The following is a 10,897-nucleotide window of genomic DNA, read 5'->3' on the forward strand; positions in this document are numbered from 1 at the left end:
ATATTCCAAAGTCATGTCACTGAGCTCAGAGCTCCTGTCCACCAGGTTCTAGTGACCAGTGGATATCTGCAGTCCCAGGTGGTGATGGTGCTGGCCTTTCTGGTACTTGTGGCTGGGTGGCGGATATGCTCATGGTGCCAGGTCTTCATAGCCTCCTCCAACCTGCCAGGCTTCCTGCTGTGGGCTGGCATCAGGTCCAAGACAACTCAGGAGCATGAAGCTGCATCTCTATGCCCAAGGTTCAGGGTTGTCTCTCAGCTGGGTCCATTAAAAGAGTGTTTTTGGAGACAAAAGTCCTGGGTCTCCCTTAGACAGAAGTCTCTGTGCCTTCCTACTGTCCATCCTCCATCTGACCCAAGCTCAGAGCCACAGGAAGATTCACAAGTGAACACCCTGCTGTCAGGCCCCTTTGTCTGCAGACCCTTCTAGATTGGCACAGAACTGAACCTGCCACTGGGAGGAAAACTGTGTCCTGCATCTTTCTAGTCTCATCATATTTAGTGAGGACAAGTGGTGGAGTGGAAGAGAGCCAGGTGGAGCCAGAAAGGACCAGGCAGGTGCCCAAGGAGAGCTGGGGCTTGGGAAAGCTCCTCGGGAAGCTGAGTCCAGACAACAACAAACCAAATGGGGACAGGAAAGAGGAAGCAGAACAAGGAAGTCAGGGCTGTGCTCTGTGTTGTTGGGACACCCAGGCTGGGTATAAAGGCTGCCCAGAGCAGGCGCTCAGACACTACCACCTCCTCCCAACACCAGCCAGCCTCCACCATGTGCCACACCAGCTGCTCCTCAGGCTGCCAGCCAGCTTGCTGCGTGTCCAGTCCCTGCCAGTCATCCTGCTATGTGTCCCAACCCTGCAAGCCGTCCTGCTGTGTGTCCACCCCCTGCCAGTCATCCTGCTGTGTGTCCAGTCCCTGCCAGTCATCCTGCTGTGTGCCCATTCCCTGCCAGTCATCCTGCTGTGTGTCCAGTCCCTGCCAGTCATCCTGCTGTGTTCCAACCCCTTGCCAGTCGTCCTGCTGCATGAGCTGCAGACCCGCCGTTTGCATCCCTGTGAGATTACAGGTGGCCTGCTGCTCTCCTGTGAGCTGTAGACCTACTGTGTGTGTGGCTCCTTCCTGCCAATCCTCCGTGTGTGTTCCTGGGAGCTGCAAGCCTGCTGTGTGCGTGGTCCCCTCCTGCCAGTCCTCTGGGTGCTGCCTGACGTCCTGCCCCACCCTGGTCTGCAGACCTGCCTCCTGCAGTACCTCCACCTGCTGCTGACCAGTGAGCTGTAGGGGAGCTTCTTGCAGTGCCGCTTCACCTCACCAAACCCGTCCAGTGCCTGTCCAGTGCCAGCATCGAAGGGTGATCTGCGTTTCTCCTTCCCACAAGGCCTCCAGCACCCTTCTCTTACCCATGTCCAAATAAATAGACTTCACACTGCCCACTTCCTTCCTTTCCTGCGTTCTGTATTCTGCTTCTAGAAAAAAGCACTCACAAAATCGTCTTGGTAGGATGTGGTGTGGTGGTCCTGGGGGGATGTGGTGTGGTGGTCCTGGGGGGATGTGGTGTGGTGACCCTGGTGGGATCTGGTGTGGTGGTCCTGGTGGGATGTGGTGTGGTCGTCCTGGTGGGATGTGGTGTGGTGGTCCTGGTGGGATGTGGTGTGGTGACCCTGGTGGGATCTGGTGTGGTGGTCCTGGAGGGATCTGGTGTGGTGACCCTGGAGGGATCTGGTGTGGTGACCCTGGTAGGATCTGCTGTGGTAATGCTGGTGGGCTGTGGTGTGGTGGTCCTGGTGGGATCTGATGTGGTGATCCTGGTGTCGCTGGGGCTCAATAGGGAACGTGTGTGTGTGTGTGTGTGTGTGTGTGTGTGTGTGTGTGTGTGTGTATGTGTGTGTGTGTCCCACTCAGCTCGTGTGGTTAGGTCTCTGCGGAGTCCATGCACCCTGATGCCTCGAGTTCCCGTCTGGACTCGCCTTTCTAGTAACTGCATCCTGCTGTCCCATGGCCTTCCCCAGTGTGACTGCACGATAGGAACTCACCCACGGCAGTGCTCTGCGTCCACACCACACGTGCCTGGGCCAAGCATGCCCAGAAGGAGTTTTCACCCCCTTGCGGCCACTGAGTTCTTCCTCTACCGGGAAGCCGCAACCTCCATCAGAGGCGCGAGCTCCACTAGCCGTGGTGCACCCCTCCACGGGCCCCTCCCTGTCTGCTTTTTCTTGCCTGATGAGAGGTTATCATCCATCAATACACCTGTGAGGTCATGGTCTCCTCGCCTGCTCTCTCTGTTGTGTCTCTGGGGCTTGCTGTCCCTCCTCAGCCCAGTGGTTCTTTCTCTGTTGACACAGCATGGGTTGGACGGCCTGTGACTCAGCAGTGGGCTGGATAGCATATTCTTGGTAGATAGAGGTGGGCTGGAAATTGAGTGCACACAGGGGACCAAACTGATGGACTTGCAAGGTCCTGGGCCCGCTGTCAGTGTCCTGCCTGGTGTCTACTCTCACCACACCAGGACCCGTTTGGACCTCAGTCTTCGGCAATCTTCTTGTCTACAGACTCAGAGCTATTGCTGCTGACTGTGCAGTAGTTGTCATTACTGAAATGACAACCATTACTCAGCCCCAGCTGCTCATCAGGTGCTGGGAAGGGACTGGCTCTGGTCACATCGTTCATTTTCATCGGCATTCTGGGAGGCGGAGCCTGTGCAAGCAGACTGGCAACTCTCAGGTCTCAGGTAGGTGAAGTTGAGATCGACAGGAAGTGGACGGTCATGGTGGATGGAGGAATTCCCGAGGCAGGAGAAGTGGACATTCCTAGAGGATGAAGTCCTGAGCCAGGGGAAGTAGACTTCATGGAGGAGGCGAGTCATGGGAAGTGGACTTCATGGAGGAGGCCAGTCAGAAGAAGTGGACTTCATGTAGGAGCCCAGTCAGAGGAAGTGGAAGTCATGGAGGAGGACGTCCCGAGTCAGGAGAAGTTAACATTCATGGAGGATGATGTCCTGAGCCAGGGGACGTGGACTTCATGGAGGAGGCCAGTCAGAAGAAGTGGACTTCATGGAGGAGGACAGTCAGGGGAAGTGGACTTTATGGAGGAGGAAGTCCTGAGTCAGGGGAAGTGGATAGTATGACAGGTGGTGAATTCCCAAGTCAGGAAAAGTGGACCCTCATGGTGGATGGATTGTGATAGCAAGGTGCAGGGTTGTCTCTCAGCTGGGTCCATTAAAAGAGTGTTTTTTGGAGACAAAGGTCCTGGGTCTCCCTTAGACAGAAGTCTCTGTGCCTTCCTACCGTCCATCCTCCATCTGACCTAAGCTCAGAGCCACAGGAAGATTCACGAGTGAACACCCTGCTGTCAGGCCCCTTTGTCTGCAGACCCTTCTAGATTGGCAAAGAACTGAACCTGCCACTGGGAGGAAAACTCTGTGTCCTGCATCTTTCTAGTCTCATCAGATTTAGTGAGGACAAGTTGTGGAGTGGAACAGAGCCAGGTGGAGCCAGAAAGGACCAGGCAGGTGCCCAAGGAGAGCTGGGGCTTGGGAAACCTCCTGGGGAAGCTGAGTCCAGACAACAACAAACCAAATGGGGACAGGAAAGAGGAAGCAGAACAAGGAAGTCAGGGCTGTGCTCTGTGTTGTTGGGACACCCAGGCTGGGTATAAAGGCTGCCCAGAGCAGGTGCTCAGACATTACCACCTCCTCCCAACACCAGCCAGCCTCCACCATGTGCCACACCAGCTGCTCCTCAGGCTGCCAGCCAGCTTGCTGCGTGTCCAGTCCCTGCCAGTCATCCTGCTATGTGTCCCAACCCTGCAAGCCGTCCTGCTGTGTGTCCACCCCCTGCCAATCATCCTGCTGTGTGTCCAGTCCCTGCCAGTCATCCTGCTGTGTGCCCATTCCCTGCCAGTCATCCTGCTGTGTGCCCACCCCTTGCCAGTCGTCCTGCTGTGTGCCCACCCCCTGCCAGTCATCTTGCTGTGTGTCCAGTCCCTGCCAGTCATCCTGCTGTGTGCCCACCCCTTGCCAGTCGTCCTGCTGCATGAGCTGCAGACCCGCCGTGTGCATTCCTGTGAGATTACAGGTGGCCTGCTGCTCTCCTGTGAGCTGTAGACCTACTGTGTGTGTGGCTCCTTCCTGCCAATCCTCCGTGTGTGTTCCTGGGATCTGCAAGCCTGCTGTGTGCGTGGTCCCCTCCTGCCAGTCCTCTGGGTGCTGCCTGACGTCCTGCCCCACCCTGGTCTGCAGACCTGCCTCCTGCAGTACCTCCAACTGCTGCTGACCAGTGAGCTGTAGGGGAGCTTCTCGCAGTGCCGCTTCACCTCACCAAACCCGTCCAGTGCCTGTCCAGTGCCAGCATCGAAGGGTGATCTGCGTTTCTCCTTCCCACAAGGCCTCCAGCACCCTTCTCTTACCCATGTCCAAATAAATAGACTTCACACTGCCCACTTCCTTCCTTTCCTGCGTTCTGTATTCTGCTTCTAGAAACAAGCACTCACAAAACCGTCCTGGTGGGATGTGGTGTGGTGGTCCTGGTGGGATGTGGTGTGGTGGTCCTGGTGGGATGTGGTGTGGTGGTCCTGGTGGGATGTGGTGTGGTGGTCCCTGGTGGGATGTGGTGTGGTGACCCTGGAGGGATCTGGTGTGGTGACCCTGGTGGGATCTGGTGTGGTGACCCTGGTGGGATCTGATGTGGTAATGCTGGTGGGCTGTGGTGTGGTGGTGCTGGTGGGATCTGATGTGGTGATCCTGGTGTCGCTGGGGCTCAATAGGGAACACGTGTGTGTTTGTGTGTGTGTGTGTGTGTGTGTGTGTGTGTGTGTGTCCCACTCAGCTTGTGTGGTTAGGTCTCTGCGGATTCCGTGCACCCTGATGCCTCGAGTTCCCGTCTGGACTCGCCTTTCTAGTAACTGCATCCTGCTGTCCCATGGCCTTCCCCAGTGTGACTGCGCGATAGGAACTCACCCACGGCAGTGCTCTGCATCCACACCACGCGTGCCTGGTCCCAGCATGCCCAGAAGGAGCTTTCACCCCCTTGGGGCCACAGAGTTCTTCCTCTACCGGGAAGCCGCAACCTCCATCAGAGGCGCAAGCTCCACTAGCCGTGGTGGGCCCCTCCACGGGCCCCTCCCTGTCTGCTTTTTATTGCCTGATGAGAGGTTATCATCCATCAATACACCTGTGAGGTCATGGTCTCCTCCCCTGCTCTCTCTGTTGTGTCTCTGGGGCTTGCTGTCCCTCCTCAGCCCAGTGGTTCTTTCTCTGTTGACACAGCATGGGTTGGACGGCCTGTGACTCAGCAGTGGGCTGGATAGCATATTCTTGGTAGATAGAGGTGGGTTGGAAGTTGATTGCACATAGGGGACCAACCTCATGGACTTGCAAGGTCCTGGGCCCGCTGTCAGTGTCCTGCCTGGTGTATACTCTCACCACACCAGGACCCATTTGGACCTCAGTCCTCGGCAGTCTTCTTGTGTACAGACTCAGAGCTATTGCTGCTGACTGTGCAGTAGTTGTCATTACTGAAATGACAACCATTACTCAGCCCCAGCTGCTCATCAGGTGCTGGGAAGGGACTGGCTCTGGTCACATCGTTCATTTTCATCGGCATTCTGGGAGGCGGAGCCTGTGCAAGCAGACTGGCAACTCTCAGGTCTCAGGTAGGTGAAGTTCGGAATGACAGGAAGTGAACAGTCATGGTGGATGGAGGAATTCCCGAGTCAGGAGAGGTGGACCTCATAGAGGATAAAGTGCTGAGCCAGGGGAAGTAGACTTCATGGAGGAGGCTAGTCAGGGGAAGTGGACTTCATGGAGGAGGCCAGTCAGAAGTGGACTTCATGGAGGAGGAAGTCCTGAGTCAGGGGAAGTGGACTTCATGGAGGAGGAAGTCCAGAGTCAGGGGAAGTGGACATTCATGGAGGAGGAAGTCCTGAGTCAGCGGAAGTGGACAGTCATGGAGGAGGAAGTCCTGAGTCAGGGGAAGTGGACTTCATGGAGGAGGAAGTCCTGAGTCAGCGGAAGTGGACAGTCATGGAGGAGGAAATCCTGAGTCAGGGGAAGTGGGCAGTCATAGAGGAGGAAGTTCTGAGTCAGGGGAAGTGGATAGTATGGCAGGTGGTGAAGTCCCGAGTCAGGGAAAGTGGACCCTCATGGTGGATGGATTGTGATAGCGGAATGACAGCTTTGTGGGAGTAGGGTCTTGCGATGTCACCACAGGAGGGTCCTGATGTCACATGTAGGTGACCCAGGTGGTGCCAGCGGGGTCCTGGTGTCACCTCTGGACACGGGTAGTCTCAGGTAGCTCAGGCCTGGGTGAGCCAGACCCCACAGGGATGCTGTCGCCTGGGGCACAAGGCCAGTGCGGACCCCATAGTCTAAAGCCAGGGTCAGGGCCTGGATTCACACTGAGCCCAGCAGTCACACTAACGGCCTTGCTTCGGGCAGGGTTCGCCTCAAATACCACTTTCTCAGTGAGCCCCAAGTTTACCACCTTTATCTTGTCAGAACACGGTGCCACACACGGGCGGCCCACGCTGCACAGTTCTTTCTGTTGTCAGGCATGGATTATTCTGGGCCTCTTTCAAACTTTTTATCTACACAGGTTGCTCTCTCTTTGTGAATTTTAAAACCACTTTTGCAACTTTCTAATGATCTGTCTTTTCCCGCCTGTATTTAAGGGCTCTCAGGGCAAGTTTCATGTGCTTATTTTTTCTTTGGTTCACAGCTCTGTCCCAAGGGTAGAAGATGGAAATTGGAGTATGATAGGCAATCAACAAATACTTCCTGTGTACATCAATAAAATAATAAATAAGTAAAAATAAAAAATATCCTGTCCCTTAGGACAGTTATGAGGGTTGTGGCTGCATTGTAGAGCTTCTTTCCAATAGGTGCCAGGGCCTTGGCTTGATCCCCAACCACACAAACAATACTGGTCAAACTTAATTTCTCTGTCTAGAAAGCATAGCAGCGCGGTGGAACATGGTTTTACTAATCCATTATGAGAAGAAAGAAAAAGTTTCCTGTATGGGTAGATGCAGCTTTACCTTCTAAGGTACTTTTTTGTGGTGGTAATCCTAGTGCCTGAACTCAGAGCCTGGGCCCTGTCCCTGAGCTTTTTCTTTGCTCAAGAATAGTGCTCTACCACTTGAGCCACAGCTCCATTTCTGGCTTTTGGTGCTTAATTACAAATAAGAGTCTCGCAGACTTTCCTGCCTGGGCTGGCTGTGAACTGCAGTCCTCACATCTCAGCCCCCTGAGCTAGGATGACAGGCGTGAGCACTGGTGCCCAGCTGCCCTGTGAGATCTTTACTCTGGGCTGCCACCTGGTCTCATGTCTGTTCAACCTGCCTTCGCCTGTCTTGATGCCTTCTCTGTGCGGTAGCTGAATCCCACAGGTTGGGTGATTTGTAAATGGAAGAGCTTCACAGACTCGTGGTTCGGGGGCTGGACTGTCCAGCCACAGTGCTGCTCTTTGGTGGGGGTTTCATGTTGAGATGGTGGAAGGGGAGGCATGGCACCGTGCCAGCTTGGTTCTCTTCTTCTTGCTATGAACCCACCAATGCCAGCGTGGGTCTCCCCCCCTCCTGATTCCATGTGATCCTTGTTGCCTCCAAAGGCCTGTCTTCAAACAGCCCTGAAGCTTCTGTGGATAAATACCTACAGGAGTTCTTCTTTGAGATACACTCAAGACATAGCTCGTCCCTCATTTACTGGAGTGCCAGATCACTGGGGAAGAAATCTCTTTCTATTTACCTTTCTGAACAGTTTTATTTTCATACTTATTGGATCTCTCTCCCTCTCTGTCTCTCTCTCTTTTTCTCTGTCTCTCTGTCTCTCTCTCTGTCTCTCTCTGTCTCTCTCTCTCTCTGTCTCTCTCTAAATAAATCCTCCATGGTTTCTGCTAGTGTCTCAGTGGTTTGGGAACATGGTTCCATTTTCCATTGGTCTCCACTGTTTCTGTGGAGGTGTCAGAGGTTTTCTTACCATTGTTCCCTTTATGCAAGTGTCTCTTCCACCACTCCAAAGATCTTCTCCTTAGTTTTGTGTAGTTTTTTAGTTTTTCTCGTGGCCTTCTTTGCTCTACTGTGTACCGCCTGGATCTTCCCCATGGTAGAGCTATGGGAGCTGGTGAGGCACCGGCCTGTCTAGGTTGTCGTCCACATCCCTTTCCTGTGGCACTCCCTCCATCTCTCTGCAGAACACCCTCCTCTGGGATTCTTACAGAAGCACTGTCTTCTGAGTCTTACTTGCAAAGCTTCTTTGCAGTTGAGGTTGGGGCTGGAGGTGAGAGGAGACCTGGGACCTTTCATGAAGGTGTCTTGGGAACCTTCCCACATGTTCACTTGGAATGTTATAGGCAAAATGCTGGGAGGGGGTGAGGGACATATACCACACCCCTCCTTTCTTTGTTTTGTTTTGGGGGCAGCCTCAGTGAAAAGGCAAAAGGGTGACTCTGATGAGTGGCCATGTCTTTCTCCTACCTTGCCAATAGAAATATTCCAAAGTCATGTCACTGAGCTCAGAGCTCCTGTCCACCAGGTTATAGTGACCAGTGGATATCTGCAGTCCCAGGTGGTGATGGTGCTGGCCTTTCTGGTACTTGTGGGTGGGTGGCGGATATGCTCATGGTGCCAGGTCTTCATAGCCTCCTCCAACCTGCCAGGCTTCCTGCTGTGGGCTGGCATCAGGATCAAGACAACCCGGGAGCATGAAGCTGCATCTCTATGCCCAAGGTGCAGGGTTGTCTCTCAGCTGGGTCCATAAAAAGAGTGCTTTTGGAGACAAGGGTCCTGGGTCTCCCTGAGACAGAAGTCTCTGTGTCTTTCCACCATCAATCCCCCATCTAACCCCAGCTCAGAGCCACGGGAAGATTCATGAGTATACACCCTACGATCAGGCCCCTCTGTCTGTAGGCCCTCCCAGATCAGCACAGAACCAAACCGGCCACTGGGAGGAAAACTCTTCGTCCTGCATCTTTCTAGTCTCACCGCCTTAGGTGAGGACAAGTGGTGGAGTGGAACAGAGCCAGGTGGAGTCAGAAAGGACCAGGCAGGTGCCCAAGGAGAGCTGGGGCTTGGGAAAGCTCCTCGGGAAGCTGAGTCCAGACAACAACAAACCAAATGGGGACAGGAAAGAGGAAGCAGAATAAGGAAGTCAGGGCTCTGCTCTGTGTTGTTGGGACACCCAGGCTGGGTATAAAGGCTGCCCAGAGCAGGCGCTCAGACATTACCACCTCCTCCCAACACCAGCCAGCCTCCACCATGTGCCACACCAGCTGCTCCTCAGGCTGCCAGCCAGCTTGCTGCGTGTCCAGTCCCTGCCAGGCATCCTGCTGTGTGTCCCAACCCTGCAAGCCATCCTGCTGTGTGTCCACCCCCTGCCAGCCAGCTTGCTGCGTGTCCAGTCCCTGCCAGCCATCCTGCTGTGTGTCCAGTCCCTGCCAGTCATCCTGCTATGTGTCCCAACCCTGCCAGCCATCCTGCTGTGTGTCCACCCCCTGCCAGTCATCCTGCTGTGTGCCCACCCCCTGCCAGTCTTCCTGCTGTGTGTCCAGTCCCTGCCAGTCATCCTGCTGTGTGTCCAGTCCCTGCCAGTCGTCCTGCTGTGTGTCAAATCCCTGCCAGTCGTCCTGCTGTGTGTCTATCCCCTGCCAGTCGTCCTGCTGCATGAGCTGCAGACCCGCCATGTGCGTTCCTGTGAGATTACAGGTGGCCTGCTGCTCTCCTGTGAGCTGTAGACCTACTGTGTGTGTGGCTCCTTCCTGCCAATCCTCCGTGTGTGTTCCTGGGAGCTGCAGGCCTGCTATGTGCGTGGTCCCCTCCTGCCAGTCCTCTGGGTGCTGTCCGATGTCCTGTTCCACCCTGGTCTGCAGACCTGCTTCCTGCAGCACCCCTATCTGCTGCTGAGCAGGAGAGCCTTGCCCGGTCTCCCCAGTGCACTCACAGCGGGGCCCTTCCTGGCACATTTCCCATGGCTTAGGGCCCACTCATAAGGCAGATGCAAAACTTGTTCAGCCTTTGTTGTGAATCCATCCTAACAAGGTTCAGCTGTGCCTGATCCACTCCAGTCGAAATTGGTGGCAACATCCTCCCCTGACCCTAGCTTTCAAATAAATATCACCTCCATCGCCTGGCTGACTCTGTGGTTCATTTGCTCTGGCTGCTCTGGATTGGCTTTACTGGGCATCAGAAGGCAGGCCAGGACCTGCTTGTTTTGGTGAGGTCACTGAAGACTCGGTGGTACAGGAGCCTGGTGCTTTTGCCAAAACTCGTGGCTTCTGGCTACCACATGTATCCACTCCCATGGATCGCATAGATAGCAGTCACAGTGCCCAGGATGGGGCCTTGTCTCACGGGGGACCAAGGGCCTGCAGACAGGATCCAGGGCCTTGCTTCCTGGTCCAGCAGAGTGGCCTCAATTCCTCCTTGTGAAGTTGCAGAACCAGATTGGCTCTGTAACCCTCCGTCATCTGTCAGTGAGCCATTAGCCCATCTCCTGTCATACACAAGGTCCACTCCATGTTAAAGACCCCAGGGAGATGGCAGACCCGCAGTTCCCTGGGTCTGGTTTTCCACAGGGCTCATCCATGGGCCCCTCCCAACATGGAGTCCTCGCTGCTGTCTGCTTCCTCAGTGGTTTGATACCCTCACACCAAGATGGTCTGGTACCTACTGTGTTGTTCAAATTGGGGAAATAGAAGCAGTCCTGGATCAATAGTCGTGACTGTGCACACCCCCATGCATCCGCTCAGCACATTTGCATGCACAGATGCACACAAATACACCCAGCACACACCCTCACGTACACAAATGCACACGAAAACAGAGTTTTGCACACAAAGGCAGTTTCATGCACTTATGTGCCCTCATGCACTCTTCATCACACTGGTGCCCACCTTGGGCTTTATTGTGCACAC

General features: G+C 54.7%; 3 protein-coding genes across 14 annotated transcripts; all 3 read left to right on the forward strand.

Annotated features, from left to right (window-relative positions):
* Positions 1-765: 765 nt before the first annotated feature.
* Positions 766-1,260, forward strand: LOC125351400 (keratin-associated protein 12-1-like). Of its 4 annotated transcripts, none has more exons than XM_048346110.1 (2): positions 766-962; positions 1,032-1,260. In XM_048346110.1, exons 1-2 carry the CDS (start codon positions 766-768, stop codon positions 1,258-1,260), a joined length of 426 nt encoding a protein of 141 aa, XP_048202067.1. The 4 variants fall into 4 exon arrangements, with proteins under 4 accessions (XP_048202067.1, XP_048202068.1, XP_048202070.1 ...); XM_048346111.1 differs by having other exon boundaries at positions 766-902; XM_048346113.1 differs by having other exon boundaries at positions 766-842.
* Positions 1,261-3,709: 2,449 nt separating this feature from the next.
* Positions 3,710-4,264, forward strand: LOC125351404 (keratin-associated protein 12-1-like). 5 transcript variants are annotated; one of them, XM_048346126.1, is made up of 2 exons: positions 3,710-3,951; positions 4,036-4,264. In XM_048346126.1, exons 1-2 carry the CDS (start codon positions 3,710-3,712, stop codon positions 4,262-4,264), a joined length of 471 nt encoding a protein of 156 aa, XP_048202083.1. The 5 variants fall into 5 exon arrangements, with proteins under 5 accessions (XP_048202083.1, XP_048202084.1, XP_048202086.1 ...); XM_048346127.1 differs by having other exon boundaries at positions 3,710-3,876; XM_048346129.1 differs by having other exon boundaries at positions 3,710-3,846.
* A 4,978-nt stretch (positions 4,265-9,242) lies between these two features.
* Positions 9,243-9,887, forward strand: LOC125351408 (keratin-associated protein 12-1-like). 5 transcript variants are annotated; one of them, XM_048346143.1, is made up of 3 exons: positions 9,243-9,305; positions 9,396-9,499; positions 9,659-9,887. In XM_048346143.1, exons 1-3 carry the CDS (start codon positions 9,243-9,245, stop codon positions 9,885-9,887), a joined length of 396 nt encoding a protein of 131 aa, XP_048202100.1. The 5 variants fall into 5 exon arrangements, with proteins under 5 accessions (XP_048202100.1, XP_048202102.1, XP_048202104.1 ...); XM_048346145.1 differs by lacking the exon at positions 9,396-9,499 and having other exon boundaries at positions 9,243-9,349; XM_048346147.1 differs by lacking the exon at positions 9,396-9,499 and having other exon boundaries at positions 9,243-9,319.
* Positions 9,888-10,897: the final 1,010 nt, after the last annotated feature.

This window comes from Perognathus longimembris, chromosome 5 (genome assembly GCF_023159225.1).
Source record: "Perognathus longimembris pacificus isolate PPM17 chromosome 5, ASM2315922v1, whole genome shotgun sequence".
NCBI lineage: Eukaryota > Metazoa > Chordata > Mammalia > Rodentia > Heteromyidae > Perognathus > Perognathus longimembris.